This window comes from Hyla sarda, chromosome 6 (assembly GCF_029499605.1).
Source record: "Hyla sarda isolate aHylSar1 chromosome 6, aHylSar1.hap1, whole genome shotgun sequence".
Taxonomy (NCBI): Eukaryota; Metazoa; Chordata; class Amphibia; order Anura; family Hylidae; genus Hyla; species Hyla sarda.
Genome location: NC_079194.1, coordinates 249,165,415 through 249,182,378, shown reverse-complemented (window position 1 = coordinate 249,182,378; position 16,964 = coordinate 249,165,415). Strand labels below are relative to the sequence as shown.

The 16,964-nt window shown below is 41.7% G+C and overlaps 1 protein-coding gene across 1 annotated transcript in view; it reads left to right on the top strand.

Annotated features, from left to right (window-relative positions):
- The window catches only part of LOC130277500 (mucin-5AC-like), a 255,045-nt gene that overhangs the window by 48,562 nt on the left and 189,519 nt on the right, over positions 1-16,964 (top strand). The window contains exons 5-10 of the mRNA XM_056528176.1: positions 4,659-4,743; positions 5,840-5,943; positions 10,563-10,779; positions 12,417-12,542; positions 13,026-13,143; positions 15,286-15,424. Coding sequence (XP_056384151.1) covers positions 4,659-4,743; positions 5,840-5,943; positions 10,563-10,779; positions 12,417-12,542; positions 13,026-13,143; positions 15,286-15,424 — 789 coding nt within the window. The remainder of the gene's footprint in view (positions 1-4,658; positions 4,744-5,839; positions 5,944-10,562; positions 10,780-12,416; positions 12,543-13,025; positions 13,144-15,285; positions 15,425-16,964) is intronic.

Sequence of the window (16,964 nt, the reverse complement as noted above, 5' to 3'; positions counted from 1 at the left end):
GGGTGTGACAGACATCACGCCCCCTCCCATAGACTTGCATTGAAGGGGTGGGACGTGACGTCATGAGGGGGCGGGGCTATGATGTCACAAGCTCCCGGCCCAGGCTCCAGCATTCGGAACAGTTTGTTAGAAATGCTGAGCAGCGGAGTACACCTTTGAGACACGGGCTCTTCTTAAAGGGGTACTCCGCCCCCAGACATCTTATCCCCTATCCAAAGGATAGGGGATAAGATGTCAGATCGCCGCAGTCCCGCTGCTGGGGACCCTGGGGATCAGCGCTGCGGCACCCCGCTATCATTACAGCACAGAGCGAGTTCGCTCTGTGCGTAATGACGGGCAATACAGGGGCCGGAGCATCGTTACGTCACGGCTCCGCCCCTCATGATGTCACGGTCCACCCTCTCAATACAAATCTATGGGAGGGGGCGTGGCGGTCGTCATGCCCCCTGCCATAGACTTGCATTAAGGGGACAGGCCGTGATGTCACGAGGGGCAGAGCCATGATGTCACGCTGCTCCGTCCCCTGTATCGCCCGTCATTACGCACAGAGCGAAATCGCTCTGTGCAGTAATGATCGCCCAGTGCCGCAGTGGCGATCCCCGGGGTTCCCAGCAGCAGGACCGCGGCGATCTGACATCTGATCCCCTATCCTTTGGATAGGGGATAAGATGTCTAGAGGCGGAGTACCCCTTTAATACATTTGTACCAACTTACCCCAACACAGTCCAGTATCTAAAATGCAGTTATTTAGTAAATCTGCCCATATTTTAATATTACGGAGACAGATAATTTTGAACTATTTACTGATGGCTTTGTTTATGTAAGGAATTAAGCTGGCATCATTATTTGTGGGAACACTCAACTGACACAGTTTTTGAGGAAGGATTCTCCCATCAATCTACACTCAATAGCCCATAATGGCAAAGTGAAAACAGAACGTTAGATATCTTTGCTAATTAATTGAAAAGGAAAAACTAAAATATTGGATTCCCTCAATCTTGACTAGATTTCCTGCCTCAGCTACTAAAAAATAACCTACAGCACAATGTTGCTTCACTGTAGGAATGGTATTGAGCAGTGACCTGTTTCTTCCAGATTAGACAATTCAATTGAGACCAAAAAGTTCAATCTTGATTTCAACAGACCAGCTTTCATGTGTCATTTACTGAGGAGAGGTTTCTTTCTGTTAATTTTGCCATAAAGCCCAGATTGGTAGAGTGCTGCAGTCATAATCAACTATCTGCACAGGGTGGCTATTAGGTTCTTGGTCATCTCTCTTACCAAGGTCCTACTCCCCTGATTTCTTAATTTGATGGGGCAGCCAGCTCTATGAAAAGTCTTGGTTGTTTTAAACTTCTTCCATTTAAGAATTATGGAGGCCACTGGGCTAGGGAACTTTTATATTACCATCTCCAGGTCTGTGTTTCCACACAATCTTGTTTCTGAGCTCTACAAGCAGCTATTTCCACCTCATAGCTTAGTTGTTTGCTTTAATATACACTGACAACTGTGAGACCTTATGTAGATAGATGATGTCCATTCAACTGAATTTATCACCGGCGACTCATATCAAATTGTAGAAACATCTCAAAGAAGATCAAGAGAAATAGGTGGTTGCCCAAGCTAAATGAAGTGTTACAAGCTAAATAAAGTCTACATAGACTACATAGGGCTACAAAGGGTCTACATAGACTAGACCAGGCATAGGCAACCTTTGGCACCCCAGATGTTTTGGACTATATCTCCCATGATGCTTTTGGTGACTCATATCAAATTGTAGAAACATCTCGAAGAAAATCAAGAGAAATAGGTGGTTGCCCAAGCTAAATGAAGTGCTACAAGCTAAATAAAGTCTACATAGAGTACATAGGTCTACATAGGGTCTACATAGACTAGACCAGGCATAGGCAACCTTTGGCACCCCAGATGTTTTGGACTACATCTCCCATGATGCTTTTGCAGTGCCGAAGGTTGCCTATGCCTGGACTAGACTATGTCTATGCAATATTTTAAAATTTGCACACAAAAAAAAATTATTTTTACGTTCTCATTTGGGGTACTGAGGGCAGACTGATCTGGAATTGTTTTGATTTTTATTTTAGCATAAGTCCTCAGCATAAAACATGTAAAAAAAGTGATAGGGTCTGAAAACTTTCGAAAAGCATTGTGTATTCTGGCAGTAGTATCGGCAAGGAAAACATTTACAGCCTACGGTGAAACAGAATACTATTGAGTGTTGAATATGGATTACAGAATGATAGGTCTATTGTTCTCTTTCACTGTCTCTGTTAAGACTCAAAAGAAAAAGTGTGGTAAACAAAGAGAGAGAGAGAGAGAGAGAGAGAGAGAGAGAGAGAGAGAGAGAGAGAGAGAGAGAGAGAGAGAGAGAGAGAGAGAGAGAGAGAGAGAGAGAGAGAGAGAGAGAGAGAGAGAGGGGGGGGAAATCATATGGAGAAGGGTAATGATATCATTGCAGATAAGAGAGTAAAGGTCAATTGCAGATAAGAGAGTAAAGACAACATCTATGAAGTATAAAGTACTTAACAAATTATTATAGAAGAAAAATTGATATATATATTATTTCTGAGAGCTGTAATAGGGTTCGGCTGGTTTTGGTGGGTTCCACAACTAGAAAGAAGCAACAAAGAGCAGCTTACATTGGCAAAACATCGCCCCTGAATGACCCGTCAGTAAGAATATGGATAGGCCTGGTCTGATAGATGGAGAAACTTTTACCTAAAGGCTTTATGTACTGCCTTCCAGGGGGAGGATCCAAGCAGGGGCCCCCAAATAGTTACTTAAAGGGGTACTCCGCCCCTAGATATCTTATCCCCTATCCAAAGGATAGGGGAAAAGAAGTCTGATCGCAGGGGTCCCGTCATTGGGGACCCCGCAATCTCGGCTGCGGCACCCCAGACATTGGGTGTGAACTTCGCTCTGTGCAAGATGACTGGCGATGCTGGGTGGATGCTTGTGACCTCACGGCCACACCTTGCTTGTGATATCATGGCCACACCCCCTTCAATGCAAGTCTATGAGAGGGGGCATGACTGCCATCATACCCCCTCCCATAGACTTGCATTGAGGGGGCGTGGCCATAATGTCACGAGTGGGGCGTAGCCATAATGACACAAGCCTCCAATGCTGCACCCGATGCTCTAAATAAACGTCTGGGGTTGCAGGGAGATTGCGGATAGGGGATAAGATGTCTAGGGGCAGAGTACCCCTTTAACCCCTTAAGGACGCAGGACGTAAATGTACGTCCTGGTGAGGTGGTACTTAACGCACCAGGACGTACATTTACGTCCTAAGCATAACCGCGGGCATCGGAGCGATGCCCGTGTCATGCGCGGCTGATCCCGGCTGCTAATCGCAGCCAGGGACCCGCCGGCAATGGCCGACGCCCGCGATCTCGCGGGCGTCCGCCATTAACCCCTCAGGTGCCGGGATCAATACAGATCCCGGCATCTGCGGGAGTTCGCGATTAAAATGAACGATCGGATCGCCCGCAGCGCTGCTGCGGGGATCCGATCATTCATAACGCCGCACGGAGGTCCCCTCACCTTCCTCCGTGCGGCTCCCGGCGTCTCCTGCTCTGGTCTGTGATCGAGCAGACCAGAGCAGGAGATGACCGATAATACTGATCTGTTCTATGTCCTATACATAGAACAGATCAGTATTAGCAATCATGGTATTGCTATGAATAGTCCCCTATGGGGACTATTCAAGTGTAAAAAAAAATGTAAAAAAATGTAAAAGTAAAAGTAAAAAAAAAGTGAAAAATCCCCTCCCCCAATAAAAAAGTAAAACGTCCGTTTTTTCCTATTTTACCCCCAAAAAGCGTAAAAAACATTTTTTATAGACATATTTGGTATCGCCGCGTGCGTAAATGTCCGAACTATTAAAATAAAATGTTAATGATCCCGTACGGTGAACGGCGTGAACGAAAAAATTTTTAAAAAGTCCAAAATTCCTACTTTTTTAATACATTTTATTAAAAAAAAAATTATAAAAAATGTATTAAAAGTTTTTTATATACAAATGTGGTATCAAAAAAAAGTACAGATCATGGCGCATAAAATGAGCCCCCATACCGCCGCTTATACTGAAAAATAAAAAAGTTATAGGTCATCAAAATAAAGGGATTATAAACGTACTAATTTGGTTAAAAAGTTTGTGATTTTTTTTAAGCGCAACAATAATATAAAAGTATATAATAATGGGTATCATTTTAATCGTATTGACCCTCAGAATAAAGAACACATGTCATTTTTACCAGAAATTGTACGGCGTGAAAACAAAACCTTCCAAAATTAGCATAATTGCGTTTTTCGTTTTAATTTCCCCACAAAAAGTGTTTTTTGGTTGCGCCATACATTTTATGATATAATGAGTGATGTCATTACAAAGGACAACTGGTCGCGCAAAAAATAAGCCCTCATACTAGTCTGTGGATGAAAATATAAAAGAGTTATGATTTTTAGAAGGCGAGGAGGAAAAAATGAAAACGTAAAAATTAAATTGTCTGAGTCCTTAAGGCCAAAATGGGCTGAGTCCTTAAGGGGTTAATAAGGACATGCAGAAAAGGAGGAGTCTTCATTAGATGGAGGAGTTGTCTTTAATTTGCAAATTAATTTTTTTACACTTTTGTATTTCAGTTGAAACTGAACCCTAATAAATACGCTAACAAAACCTGTGGACTGTGCGGTGATTTTAGTGGTTCTCCTGGATTCACCTTAGATGGTAAGAGACTATTTGAATAGTTCAGTATTGTCTCAGCACATAGTAAACAGAATAGGAACCCCTATATATAGGAAAGAATTCCTCTTTACTAACATGCAATTAATTTATGATTAGAGATAAGAGAATTGATTCAGCATGAAGCAGATTCGGTCCAAATTGCACAAAAAATCTCAAAGAAAATATTTTGTGATCTGTTTTGAACCAATTCCCTCTTTGCCCTTGTTCAGTGTGCGGCCTGGAGGAAAGCAGTATTGCTTTATGCATTGCAGCTTCCACTCAGACATTCCGTACCTGGCCCACCCACTCTATATACTGTACAAAACAGAATTCCCTGCTCCTTTACATACTTAGCATGGACAAGTACAGGGCAATGGGGGCACTTCTAAATCCATATTGGGATCGAAATCCAAAACTAATCTAGCAGTCTGATGTGCCATACTAGACCCAAAAAGTATCTTGGAAGATTTGCTCATCTGTGTTTATAAACCTCGGCCTACCTCTATATACAATCAGTGGCACCAATTGAATATTTAAAGGGGTACTCCAGTGGAAAACTTGTTTTTTTTAAATCAACTGATGCCAGAAAGTTAAACAGATTTGTAAATTATTTCTATATAAAAAAAAAAAAATCTTAATCCTTCCAGTACTAATTAGTGGCTTTATACTACAGAGGAAATTCTTTTCCTTTTGGATTTCATTTCTGTCACGACCACAGTGCTCTCTGCTGACACCTCTGTCCATGTCAAGAACTGTTCCGAGCAGAAGAAAGTCCCCATAGCAAACATATGCTGCTCTGGACACTTCTTGTCACTGTGGTCGTGACAGAAAGAAATCCCAAAAGAAAAGAATTTCCTCTATATTATACAGCCGCTAATAAGTACTGGAAGGATTAAGATTTTTCAATAGAAGTAATTTACAAATCTGTTAAACTTTCTGGCAAAAGTTGATTTAAAAAAAAAAAAAAAAAAAAGTTTTCCAACGGAGTACCCCTTTAAAATAGTAAATCTTGACATGAATATAGTAATATATTGTATGATGACATTGAAAATGATATTTTATACTAAATATCAGTACGTTCTACATATTCCCTATTCAGGTGAACAGCTCACTCCAGTACAATATGGAAATCTGCAAAAATGGAATGGCCCAACTGAAGAGTGTCTAGATGTGCATTATACCCCCCTCCACTGCAAAGATGAGGTAATAAAAAACAACAACCTCATTTCTAGGTCATTATAGTGTCCTTGTGTAATTGACAAATATAAGAATGTATACCGTATATACTCGAGTATAAGCTGACCCGAATATAAGCCGAGGCCCCTAATTTCACCCCAAAATCCGAGGAAAAGTTATTGACTCGAGTATAAGCCTAGGGTGGGAAATACATAATCCCCCCTGTCATCGTCCAGACCCCCGTCATTAACACCCTCATCATCATCACCCTGTCATCATCCCCCCTTCATTATCCCCCCTTCATCATTACCCTGTCATCATCCCACCTTCATCATCCCACCTTCATCATCCCCCCTTCATCATTACCCTGCCATCATCCCCCTTCATCATCCCCCCTTCATCATTACTCTGTCATCATCCCCCCTTCATCATTACCCTGTCATCATCCCCCCTTCATCATTACCCTGTCATCATCCCCCCCATTCATCATTACCCTGTCATCATTCCCCCATTCATCATTACCCTGTCATCATCCCCCCCTTCATCATCCCCCCCTTCATCATTACCCTGTCATCATCCCACACCACCCCCCTTCATCATCACCGCTTGTCAATGTCTGATTTAACAGTAGTCTTCAACCTGCGGACCTCCAGATGTTCCAAAACTACAACTCCCAGCATGCCCGGACAGCCATCGGCTGTCTAGGCATGCTGGGAGTAGTAGTTTTGAAACATCTGGAGGTCCACAGGTTGAAGACCACTGCCCGGGCCTTCATCATCATCCAGCCCCCCATCCCCCCTTTAGTTTTGTACTCACCTCCGCTCGGCGGGACGTTAGGGTGAGCTGGTCCGGGCCATCTGTGCTGCAGGACCGTCCGGTGGGGAGGGATAGTCGTTCCGGGCTGTCCATCTTCACCGGGGGGGCCTCTTCTCCGTGCTTCGCGCCCGGCCCCGGAATAATGACGTTGCCTTGACGACGACGCACAAGGACGCAACATCCCTGTGCGTCGTCGTCAAGGCAACTTCATTATTCCGGGCCCGAAGAGTGGAGAAGAGGCCCCCCCGGTGAAGATGGACAGCCCGGAACGACTATCCCTCCCCACCGGACGGTCCTGCAGCACAGATGGCCCGGACCAGCTCACCCGAACGTCCCGCCGAGCGGAGGTGAGTACAAAACTAAAGGGGGGGATGGGGGGCTGGATGATGACGAAGGCCTGGGCAGTGGTCTTCAACCTGCGGACCTCCAGATGTTTCAAAACTACTACTCCCAGCATGCCCAGACAGCCGATGGCTGTCCGGGCATGCTGGGAGTTGTAGTTTTGAAACATCTGGAGGTCCGCAGGTTGAAGACTACTGAGGGCGGAGAGTTCACTCGAGTATAAGTGGAGGGGGGTGTTTTCAGCACGAAAAATCATGCTGAAAAACTCGGCTTATACTCGAGTATATACGGTAGTCTGTAATCATTGTCAGAGGAAGGAGGATTAAACCGTAACCTCGAAAACACATCGCAATAGAAGCTAAACTTTTATATACTGAATAAAGGGTTATATTTATTTGAATCAACTGGACACCTACTTGAATTCCTATTCGCTATACCTGGACATTTGGAGAACGGTATTGGTAGTAAGTCTATGTTTCCATCACTAACTGGTGTGTGATGTAACATATATTTTGCATATTTCAAGACCTGAGAGTGAACAAGAACACACACATACAGTATGTCAATAATATTAGCACTACACAAATAGTAATGTGTGGACTTTGTTTTTAGTACTGGCATCTGTTCTTCAAATTGCTTCCATTGAGATAACTTTGTATTATCTCTCTGTAATACACAATATCGTAAAATTATGGTTTAGCTGTAAAATAACATCAAAATTATAGATGAGCGAACTTACAGTAAATTTGATTCGTCACAAACTTCTCGGCTCGGCAGTTGATGACTTATCCTGCGTAAATTAGTTCAGCCTTCAGGTGCTCCGGTGGGCTGGAAAAGGTGGATACATTCCTAGGAAAGAGTCTCCTAGGACTGTATCCACCTTTTCCAGCCCATCGGAGCACCTGAAAGCAGAACTAATTTACACAGGATAAGTCATGAACTGCCGAGCCGAGAAGTTGGTGACGAATCGAATTTACTGTAAGTTCGCTCATCTCTAATCAAAATCAAAAAGAAATCTTATTTTACATCAATGAAATCATATACAGGGCATACAGCAGCACAGGCAAGAATCAAGGTTCATGAGTAACCAGGTTGATATGACACTGAAGCAAGGGATACAAGCTTTACTGACACACAAGTTCTTGCTTACAATATGCACTTTTCAATCCCTTAATAGTTTGTCCGGTCTTATTTGTCTTAACGTATAAATACCATGGATGTTTCTCCACCTAGCCATTGAGGAGTGTAACATACAGTATTATGGTAGACAGATAAGGCGGAAAAAAGCCGGTTTGGCAGAGGCGCTGCACAACAAGAACATGAAGCGGGAACTCGTGCAGCACAGGACAATAAAATGCTTTTATTGGTATAATGGGGACAACGCGTTTCGGCATGAACTCATGCCTTCCTCAGGTCCACTTACAGTGCCCAAGATGATGCTTGTGGTAGTACTGTAGAGCTGGGTAGAGGTCTGACCGGCGGCAGCACAGACGCACACAGGACCTCTACCCAGCTCTACAGTACTACCACAAGCATCATCTTGGGCACTGTAAGTGGACCTGAGGAAGGCATGAGTTCATGCCGAAACGCGTTGTCCCCATTATACCAATAAAAGCATTTTATTGTCCTGTGCTGCTCGAGTCCCCGCTTCATGTTCTTATCTGTCTACCATTACTATCGGCCCCCATTATTGGTGCCTGATACCGGTAGGAGCGCAGCAGCCAACTAACACCATTGACCCAGCCGTGCTTATCGCCGCACCAACCATTCCACGGCTATACAAGGTGGGTATCTCACTGTGGTGTGGTGAATGGCACACACCAGCAGATACCCCTCATCATGGAGCGCCCCCTGTGGTTTTTATCCTTCTCCAAACATATTGTATTATGACACACTTTATCCGATGTAAGGTAAGGCTGTGTGCACATCAGTGTTCGGAGCTCTGTTAGGGAACTTAGTTCGCTGACTCCATTGAAATGACAGGACTTTAGAGGAGAAAAGAAATCCTGCTTATCATGTTTTCTGTTTTTCCCCACTAAAATAAAAAAAACGGGCATCTAACCAAAACCTGTCGGACCCCATTCAAAGTGAATGGGACCTGTTGGGTACCATTTGTGTTTGGTGTCATAACCTTTGTCCTAGTCCTGTTATCAGCAGTTGTAACTGAGGTCCACAATGCTGATGTGACCTAAGATAGCCTAAGAAGATACAACAATTAAGTTAAAACATCAACATAAACGTTTTGGAACAAATATAACAAATAGAGATGAGCGAAGTTACAGTGATTCGATTTGTCACAAACTTCTCGGCTCGGCGGTTGCTGACTTTAGCCTGCATAAATTAGTTCAGCTTTCAGGTGCTCCGGTGGGCTGGAAAAGGTGGATACAGTCCTAGGAGAGAGTCTCCAGCCCCCCGGAGCACCTGAAAGCTGAACTAATTTATGCAGGCTAAAGTCAGCAACTGCCAAGCTGAGAGGTTTGTGACGAATTGAATCCCTGTAAGTTCACTCATCTCTAATAACAAACAACATAAAGCATTTCCTTTAGTTAAGGTAAGGATTCTAATTTTTCATAAAACCCATTTAGGATAATATCACAACATACTATAAGCACTCAAAAGACTTTAAAATCAACAAATTTACAACAATATAATTTGGGAGATTTGTACCTATTGATTCCCCTATTAATTGTGTTGCCAGGCCAGCTACAGAGACTCACAACCAATACTCAGCAGGCACTCACCATGAACCCAACTCACTATTTCCATTCACCACTGACATAACATCTGGGCCATTTCTGTCCAGAAAGACAAAAACTTCTCCCATCCTTCCCATCAAAAATCATAATTAAGCTGTCCTCCCTGATATTCAAGGTCTGCCTATGGGACTGACTGCAGTACTACTGAGTAGAATATGGGCCCAAAATCTTTTTTTTAATTTTAAAGGGGCACTATGGTGGAAAACTTTTTTTTATTTTTATTTATCAACTGGTGCCAGAAAGTTAAACAGATTTGGAAATTACTTCTATTAAAAAACTTAATCCTTCCAGTACTTATTAGCTGCTGCATACTACTCTCTGCTGACTACAGAGCTCTCTGCTGACATCACAAGCACAGTGCTCTCTGCTGACACCTCTGTCCCTTTTAAGAACTGTCCAGAGTAGGAGAAAATCCCCATAAAAAAACATATGCTGCTCTGGACAGTTCCTAAAATGGACAGAGATGTCAGCAGAGAACACTGTGATCATGATGCCAGCAGAGAGCACTGTGTTCCAAAAAGAAAAGAATTTCCTCTGTAATATTCAGTAGCTAATAAGTACTGGAAGGATTAAGATTTTATAATAGAAGTAATTCACAAATCTATTTAACTTTCTGGCACCAGTTGATTAAAAAAAAGTTTTCCACTGGAGTACCCCTTTAACTACATTATAATGATGTTATTGTGCAAATATTAATACTAAATTAACTTCCCACCTCTTTCTTTGTTCCAGGGTGAGATATGTAAGAGTATTCTGACCTCGGAAGCCTTCTCCAGTTGTAACAGCATTCTAAGCCCTATGGACTACATAGATGCTTGTGTTCAGGATTTGTGTTTCTGCAATAGTGAGAACAACATGCATTGCAAATGCAGTGTGTTTGCTGAATATTCACGGCAGTGCACTCACGCTGGCGGAGTCCCTGGGAACTGGAGGACCCCAGATATGTGCCGTAAGTGCAAAGAACCATAGAGCGAATAAAAAACTATATAAGGACAATTAAAGAAGACAAAGTAGACATTTAGGCCATATAGGGCAGATTTTATGTGATCGTCCTATTCATCTGAACGGGTCTTGCAGTAATGGATGAAGAAACAACCTTATATAGGTCACTGGAACTCATTTTCATTCAAAAAATACACTGAATGTGGATAAAACCTTATACAACACATGGAAAGGGAATTGGCTGATGACTCTTTTAATGTCTTTATACTTTAAGGATACGATCACACTGCAGAATCTCAGAGATTCTGTTGAAGTGTCTGCCTCCGAAATCCTTCAGCTGTAGGACTGCATGGACCTGCGCCGTCACCACTGACAGCAATGCAGTCCGCACCCAATACCATGGAAATAATTAGATTAGTGCAACTACATCTCTAAGCAGAATTCCGCAGCAGTAATCATACCCTTGTGAGTTCTGTTCCATCAGATTTCCATTGCCCTTTGCTTAATAATTTTACCTATAGTAGTTATTGAAACTTAAAGGGGTACTCTGCTGGAAACATGTTATCCTTAATCCAAAGGATCTTCAGTGCGGCATCCCTGTCATTCAGTGCACGGCGTGAACTCTGCTCCGTGCCCGATGACTGGCAATGCAAGCCACCTTGCCCCCTCCATTCACGTCTATGGAGGAGGCGTGACAGCTATGACATGAATGGAGGGGGTGTGGGGTGACGTCACAAATGCAGAACCTGAAAGCCCCACGATCCAACATCTTATCCCCTATCCTTTGGATAGGGAATAAGATATTTTCAACGGAGTAACCCTTTAACTGACCCATAAGAAGTCAGTTGGAGGACCAGTCTTCTCTAAATGGATAAATATAAAAATATGTACATAGTAAGCTAAAAAATGTTTTATTCATAGCCATTGTATATAAAATGCAACAGCTGATAAGTACTGAAAGGATTAAAGGGGTAAAAAAAAATGTATCAACTGGTGCCAGAAAGTTAAACAGATTTGTAAATTACTTCTATTAAAAAAATCTTTATCTAAATCTATCTTTATCTAAAACAGTTATAAAAAAAAAAAAATCTTTATCCTTCCAGTACTTATTAGCTGCTATATATCACAGAGAAAGTTCTTTTATTTTTAGATTTCTTTTTTTTTTCTGTCCACGGTGCTCTCTGCTGACACCTCTGTCCATATCAGGAACTGTCCAGAACAGGAGCAGATACCCATAGCAAACATATGCTGCTCTGGACAGTTCCTGATACAGACAGAGGTGTCAGCAAAGAGCACTGTGGACAAAAGAAAAAAAGAAATCCAAAAACAAAATAATTTTCTATGTAATATACAGCCGCTAATAAGTACTGGGAGGATAAATGTTTCTCAATAGAAGTAATTTACAAATCTGTTTAACTTTCTGGCACCAGTTGATCTGAAAACAAATTGTTTTCCACTGGAGTACCCCTTTAAGGCCCCTCAAGCAGAACCTACTCAGTCACCCACACATCAATACATATCAGCTTCCAAGTCCCCACGAGCAGGGAAACATGACTATTTAGTCATCATCCACATATGCAGTGTACATAGTCATTTGTAATACATATATGTAAGATATTATTTAATTTCTTGTTCTGCCCACAGCCCAGTCATGCCCTTTAAATATGGTATACCAAGAATGTGGATCTCCGTGCCCTAATACATGCTCCAATACAGAGCGGACCATGGTTTGTGAAGACCATGGCACAGATGGATGCTTTTGTCCTCCAGGTAAAATGATTTTTCTTCTCTAAGTATTGTGACTCGTTTCTTTTGTTACGGAACACATTTTGTTCTTGGCCTTTTGTAACCCTTTGCTTGCCAATTGAAAATGCCTATTTCCTACCTTCATGTTTGCAGAGTGAGTGGACCTTTTCATATGTAATACTATAGGTGGGCCCAGCACTCTAAAGCCAGATGTCTCCCCACTTATGCCCCTTTCCACTTTACAGAGTACAAACTGCAGTTTATCCCTCTCTCCAGTCTTCCATTTATTGTAGACTGTAGACAAGGAAAACATTTGAACATGTACAAAGAGTCTTTACAAAAGGAATAGGGGGAACAGCATGTTTCTGGAGGGGGAGGAAGATGTAACTTCTGCCAACAAAGAATATTATGATCATGTACCACTGCTTAATGCAGAAATAACTATGGGTAGATGTTGATTTTCACTTTTTTTTGTAAATTAAATAAAAACACATTATTTTTACTTAGGAACTGTGCTTGATGACATAAATAACACCGGCTGTATCCCCCAAGAGCAATGTCCATGTGTCTATAACAGCGAGACTTACACCCCAGGATCTTCTTTCAATACGCCATGCCGAGAATGGTAATGACAATCACCATGTGTATGACTAAAACGGTATAACAATAAAACAATATCACAATGTCTGCATTCATAGACAGTGAATGTGCCAAGTGAGTTTATTTTCATCTTGCCAGTAATAGAAATAATAAATGACTGAGTTACCCTAGTTAGAAACCTGATATTTTACAATAATTCCCATGTGAATAAAATAAATTCCAATTATATTCTGTTACCCTTTTTCTTTCCTATAATTCTTTTTGTGATATTATAGATGTATGCCCCCTCCCATATACATGAATGGAGGAGGCGTGGCATGATGTCATGTCCCCAGTGCCGGAAGCCCGGAGGTTTCCGAAACTGGAGATGCAGCACCCGCATAGAATGCGGGTGCTGCAGGGAGATAGCGGGGGGTCTCAGCAGCAGCCCCCCCTCAATCAGACATCTTATCCCCTATCCTTTGGATAGGGGATAAAATGTTTTTGCCTAAAATACCCCTTTAAGTGAATGGGACTAAGCTTTCATACCAGGTAACACTACTAACATGATGACGCTGTGCCTGGTAAACAATGAAGGATATACAGCAGTCAGCAAAGCCCCACGGTCTCTTCAAATAGTTGACTGGCAGTGGTACAGAGAGTTGGGTTCTCACAATCTACTTATAATGGCCTACCCTAAGATAGCATATCTATTTTAAAGCCTTAGTTATTACCTTTAATACATTAACTAATATATTACTGTTGCTTCACCAGGTGGACACTTTCAGTTCTTGACTATGTGCTGAAAAGGGTTATCTACCCTTTGAAAAAAATTATTAAAAAGCAGCTCAAATCTAATGAAATAACATAAGATCATTTGGTCATCTGTCCGATTACGTGGAGATTATGAGCTAAAACTCCGGTGGACATCAACACATGGCTACTGCAGCCTCCGTGGTCACTTACTGGCATCACCACTCTCTGATGGAAACCATGATGCTAATAGTACAACACATAACTGCTATGGCCACGGATTGGCTACAGCAGTCATGTAGTTGGCTACTGGTGAACAGAGACTGGGGTGTCCACTGAAGCTTCGTTGCTCTAACACTGGATTGGACAGTTAAGTAACTGACTTCATGTTATTTTATGACATTTGGGACACTGTACATTTCTTTCATATGTTGTATAACCTATTGCACAGTGAGAGTTCTGCAAGACTGCTGTTAAAAAAAACGAAAAAAAAAAAAAAAAAACACCACCAATTGTCACCCTCCTGCAACCATGGAAGAGATTTGAGATAACTATCTGTTGTGTTTTTTTATTTTTCCCTGTTATTCCTATTCTTTTTACCACTAGGGCACGCCCCTGCTCTTTGTGACACTGACTGTTCTGTATGTCATATTGTGCAGAGACACACCTTATTTACAATGGGATCATAATATCCAGCTATTTATACACACATTTTAAGTTGAAATAACTGAGAAATAGCACAATGCAACTTCACACTGTCATAGGTGCAGTAACTTAGACATATAGTACAACTCAATGCACTACTATGTTTGCTGCAGTGGTAACTGTGCTGAAACTCTGGATAACGGTTACATTTTACAACATATGATGGTATTAGTGCCACCAAACAGCCTCCTTTAGGCACCTTTACAGTGAGAAAAGCCATTGTTTAGCTATGTCCCAATGGTAAAGGTAAAACTTTAAAGCGGTAGCTGCTGTATGCTCCACAGGAAGTTCTTTTCTCTTTGAATTTCTTTTCTGTCTGACCACAGTGCTCTCTGATGACACCTCTGTCCATGTCAGGAACTGTCAAGAGCAGGAGAGGTTTGCTACAGGGATTTTCTCCTGCTCTTGACAGTTCCTGAAATAGACAGAGGTGTCAGCAGAGAGCACTGTGGTCAGACAGAAAAGAAATTCAAAGAGAAAAGAACTTCCTGTGGAGAATATAAGCATACAGCAGCTGAGAAATACTGGAAGGATTAGAAGAATAGAAGTAATCAAAAAATCTGTTTAACTTTCTGGCACCAGTTGATTTATAAAAAAAAAATGTATCACCGGAGTATCCTTTAAAAGATTACTAATTCGTCTCATATTATTCTTCCTCCACTAAACTACATTGATATGGTCGGATCTTATTTCGCAAAGTTTTATGAACTGTATGATGTTTTTTCTCTAGCACATGTTCCAAAGGAAAATGGAAATGCAAAGAGTTACCCTGCACAGGAAGTTGTTCAGTAGAAGGTGGATCCCACATAACAAGCTTTGATGGATCCCGATATAGTATCAAGGGGGATTGCAGTTATGTATTTGCTAAGGTAAAATATTAAGAATTCTTCAATACCATGTCACAATATAGCATAAATGACTCATTTCAATTAATTTTGTGTTTTGCCAAAGAGATTAGTTTGCTCTTAGGTCTAGGTCCCTCCTCAATGGGGCTTTCATCTCAATGGTGGTACCTCTGCTAGCTGACCTGCGCCAGGGGGTGCTCTCTGTATAGCAGTCAGTCCAATATACAAGCTCCAGCGAAGTAGGAAATATACAGGGCAACTCACCACATGCGTCTTCTTCAATATTCTTTATTCCAAAGTAGAAAATACATACAGTGCAGCATCAGGGTGGACGGTACAGACGGTGGGGATGTTGATCGCAGTTACAGTGCCGTTTCGCGGTGTATGCTTCAACTGGCCCATGATGTCATCACGCTGGATACACAATTAAATATCCCTCCCCTCTGTTGACATGGTAAGTGTAATTAAAATATGTCAAAACCAACTCTGCAGAAACAGGATAACAAAGCACTAAGATCAGTTTGTTCATTCAAACCAAGAGGTTCCATTTAGTTTCCTTTTTTTAAATAAAATGTCATCTTTATTCACACCATTGCGGCTACGTTCGACCCTCTCAAGACCTGCAAACTGGAATCCACACTTGTCTCCGGAATGAAATTCATTAATGTGTTGGATGAATCTAGTGGCTCCTATGCCTGTTCTGAGAGATCTTACGTGCTCACGAATTCTGTGAAAAAGGGGACATTTGGTTTTTCCTTATGTAAAAATAGTTGCACTTACATATAAACGAATAAACTACATGAGAGAAGCGACAGGTATTGTCAGGTATTAAGCAAAATGAGCACAAACCGCAACTAAAATTACTTCTAGGTCTTTGTTCACACAGCCAATTAGATCTATTTTCATTTCTGTTTCTTTTTAAGAATTCTCCAATAGTTTTTCTTTTTCTTATAAGTAATAATAGGTTGTTATTTTACAGTTTCTGCTATATCTGTACCTTCCTGCAAAATGTACCAATCGTTAAAAATTGCATTTTTTATGATGTTATTTACCGGGATCAGGTCACCGACTAAATTTTTATCAAGTTATATTGATTGGCTGATTTTACCGCTACTAAGAGAATTGTCTTCACATTTAAGGGACACCTGATCAACATCCTCAATAATTTTCAGTGGCAGTCTGGGTACAAATTATGTTCGCTGGATGTGGAGAGCCTGTACACCCGCATCCCACAGGATGCAGGTGTACAGGCTACAGCCACTATACTACAGAGAACAGGAAAGTCTCCTGAGTTTATAGATTTTGTCATAGAAGCACTCACCTATGTTCTAAGCAATAATGTCTTCCAGTATAGTGGAGAATGGTACAGACAGACCCATGGCATGGCCATGGGGTCACTTACTTCATGTTCATATGCCAATATTTTCCTTGCCATACTGGAAGACAAATGGGTATTTACTTCCCAAAATCCTTTTATTGGTAGGATCAAGCTTTTCCTCAGATATGTAGATGACCTGTTTGTCATCTGGGATAGGACAAAAGAAAAATGTTCTGCCTTTAAATC